At 46.2% G+C, this 3581-nt stretch overlaps 1 protein-coding gene across 1 annotated transcript; it reads left to right on the forward strand.

The window, feature by feature from the left end:
• Window positions 1-207: 207 nt before the first annotated feature.
• LOC147639418 (uncharacterized) lies at window positions 208-2850 on the forward strand. Its single transcript, XM_086791139.1, has 5 exons — window positions 208-1486; window positions 1707-1927; window positions 2034-2127; window positions 2240-2301; window positions 2412-2850. Exons 1-5 carry the CDS (start codon window positions 471-473, stop codon window positions 2438-2440), a joined length of 1422 nt encoding a protein of 473 aa, XP_086647265.1. The 5' UTR covers window positions 208-470; the 3' UTR covers window positions 2441-2850.
• The last annotated feature ends 731 nt before the right edge of the window (window positions 2851-3581 follow it).

The following is a 3581-nucleotide window of genomic DNA, read 5'->3' on the forward strand; positions in this document are numbered from 1 at the left end:
CGTATGTGAGATTGGGGGGGCAGCATGTCTGGTTGTCTCCTAAGGGTGGGCTAGTTTCCCGGCCCCACATAAAGTGACGTGGAGTGGTGGTTCGCCAGAGACAGGTCCCCACAGGGCACGAGTGACCGGGAGGCGGGTAATACCGGGTCGGTAAAGCGAAAGACCGGTCGCTTACCGACCCGACCACAAAGCTGGTACTTTCTTTTCATTGTCTTCCCCGCTCAAGACGTTTCTTTCTGTGAACTTCGAGCTTCGCGTCCGCCATAGCCAGCAAGTTTGAAAGACGTCACCGCCCATTGTTATCCCTCCCCTTTAAACACAACCCACTTTCTATTTACGACTCCCTCCGCAACCCGTTTGCTCGTCTTCTTTCGCTTCGTTGCCATTTCTCTTGCCGCCCCGGATTTACTTCTCTGTCACCCTCTCCTTGATTTTCTAGTTTATGGTCCTCTTGCCTTCCCTTCCCAATCATGCACGCGAAAATGGAACACAGTAGTAAGCAGAGCTTTGCTGATTTTGCCCACTTCCAGCAGCAGCAGAAACAACAAGGCCTTGCCCTAGGTTTTAGCCAATCTCTGCTCCCCAACCCTCCCAGTGAAGCAAGCGCCGTGTCCTCTCAGAGTGCCTCCTCTATCGTGATCTCGCCTGGTGAGCCTCCCTGTGAAAGCTCGGGCCAGAGCGGTTCTTCTCTGAAAGAACATGATTACATAGGCTTGTCCGAGGTCTCTTCTGTGTCTTCAATGAGCCAAGTAGAGAAAGGAGCACACGTCCAGCAGGTAGACCTTAATCTCGAGGAGACAGACCTCCGGCTGGGATTAGGTCCAGCCAAGGAGATGTCGAAGACGAGCCAAGACAGCATCTACGGAGCCCTTTTGTTGCAGAAGAATGACCATTTGGATGCCAAGGAATCCCTATGGCCATGCAAAAACCCACCCCTCAGAAGTTCATATGGGCAGGAGGACGCCCATGCCATCCGAGATGGTGTCCACTCGCACCCGCCCTCGTCTAGCACATGGCAATCCTCGTTATTGAAGAGTTTGGATGGCACGGCAATCCCTCCCATTAATGCTTTTGCAAGCTCTGTCATGGTCGCCCCTTCCAAGAACGGTGTCAAACGCTTCTACTCGGAGACCATGGCTGAAGCTGCCCGTGACGCCAGGCCAGGTGTGATTTTCACATCAGGAGCAGCCATGGTGATCAAGCATTTACAAGATGCAGAAGTGAAGTCTAAACATCAGCAGAACGTGTACTGGGCCGTTCCTCAGGTCCCCTCGTGGCAATCGGGACTTGAGCATTCCACGAGCGCCTATTGCCCTTCGGCAAGCCGAACACCTGCGATCTTTGCATCTCCTACAACTGACATAGATGGGGAATCCTCCATGGTGTCAAAGAACGGTCAGCTTGACCTGACAATCCCAAGTGATAGCGCTAGACACCCAATAACTAGCAATGAAGAGACTGCACCAGATGACGCCCCTCCTGCAAAGTAAGTTAGTATCTTGCATCTTTCTCATTTGGTTTTGACATGTGTGATACCTTAGGGCTTGGTTCTGTTATGGGTGGATGATTTTCTCATGTGGCTTGGTTTACCTATGCACACATGTGAACACGAGTGGTTTCACAGTTTTACATAGGGGGTTTGTTTGAAGGGTTTTGACATAGAGGGCGGGACGTGCTCATGTGATTTGATTTTTTTTTTCCAACAGGGGTCAAGTTGTAGGATGGCCTCCAGTCCGCTCCTACAGGAGAAGCACACTTGCTGCCCATCCCAGGCCTACAGGAGAGAATGGGGATAGACAATCAGCTATCCTTGTGAAGGTTAACATGGATGGGATCCCTATTGGACGCAAAGTTGATCTGAATGCCTACAGCTCTTATGAGGGTCTTCTATCAGCATTGGAGGGAATGTTTCACAGCCCTAACAGTGGTAGGACACAGAAGAAGCCCCATCTGTCATGTTCTAGCTAATTCCAAGCAGTAGAACAAATAGATGCTAATTGTACTTACTGTTGTATCGTATCGATTTTGTGCAGGTCCTGGTATGCGGTTTTTGAATGGTTCAGAGTTTGTATTAACTTATGAAGATAAGGAAGGGGACTGGATGCTTGTTGGAGATGTGCCTTGGGGGTAAGTAACAAGATTTTTGGATTTTAAGTTGTGGTCATTTGCAGTGGGTTTGACAACAAGAACATTTCATGCGAGATCCTTGCCTAACCTGGCTGTACGCATTGCACTTCAGGATGTTTGTCAACACTGTGAGGCGCCTCCGTATCATGCGTGGATCTGATACCATTTGTCTTGGTAAGCTCTAGAGCTTGTGAGAGCAAGCCCCGTTGAGGCCGTGCGCTTTTGCAGCTTCTATGTGTCTTCCTCCATTGCTCTAGGCTAATGACTGTGTTACTATGCTGCAGGGTCAAGGACATCAAAACACCACTCATAGGGAGGGACTCCTGGTGGTATTGCTTCTTGTAAAGTTGTCCAACATTCTGGCTGGCCTTGAAACACATAGAAGTGTGAAGTCGATCACCCGGAAAGGGTCTTTCTGCAAATAAATATATAGCTATTAATATGTTAGCATATGTATGGCCTTGTGCACAGATGAGTCTCTTTTGTTCCAGTTTACTAAAACCCTTGTTACATATAGCTCAGAACTTTCGTATCAATTTCATCCGCGCGGAGGTGCAGTACAGACCTGTTCTTTTTGAGTGGAGGTGCCTCTGGCATTTTGTGCGAGGATCAATGCCATAGTTTTCCACAGTGCAGAGTGAGGAGCTGAGTAATTGTGGGAGAGACTAGTCAGCTGTACAGATTCTACCATTGAGAACTGCAAATTCTTGTTAGTGACTTTTGTAGCAACGTTTGCCTCTCATGGGACCAAATCTAACCCTAACAATGTTTCTTTTAAAAATAGATTGAAGGAGAGTATATAAGGAAAATCTGATGGTAGTAGTATGATTTTGTTTTGTTTTGTTTAAGGTGTTTATCTAGGCAATATTTCGGTTTGTACCTGATATTTCAAAGATCCGCCTTTTGTTGAGAGAGAGAGAGAGAGAGAGAGAGATAGAAGTCATCCAAATGGAAGGTGTTCATAGTGAGCCCACTAGTTAGCAATCACATTATTTTATGCTCTACGATCTTGTCACAACACATGATGTTTAGTACAACCCATGATGTTTGGTACATCAGCTAGTCATGTGCAATGGTCATCCAAATAAAGGTGTTCTTCACACTATGACTTGTCATGTGTGCATATACATTACTTAAAGTGAAGGATGAAGTCCAACATCGCATCATTGCATGCATGTCTGCCTTGATGTCTTGATCAAGCTGTATGCTAAACTATGTAGGTGTAAATGCAAGTTATCAAAAGAAATTTTACTGGTTTGGTATACTAATCGTAAAATTAATATGATATCATCTATGGAGTATACTCTAGTTAAACGTAGGTGGATTTTGGCTTGCTTTTTAGACACCCTCCTCATGCATTACTTAACCTAATAAAATCTAAACCATTCAAACTTTAGCTTTGAAGATGTTTGCCACTTGACTATATGCATGCATATACTACTAGAAACTACCTT

The sequence above is a fragment of the Cibotium barometz genome, chromosome 4, assembly GCF_041138505.1.
Source record: "Cibotium barometz isolate CiBa-2024 chromosome 4, ASM4113850v1, whole genome shotgun sequence".
NCBI lineage: Eukaryota > Viridiplantae > Streptophyta > Polypodiopsida > Cyatheales > Cibotiaceae > Cibotium > Cibotium barometz.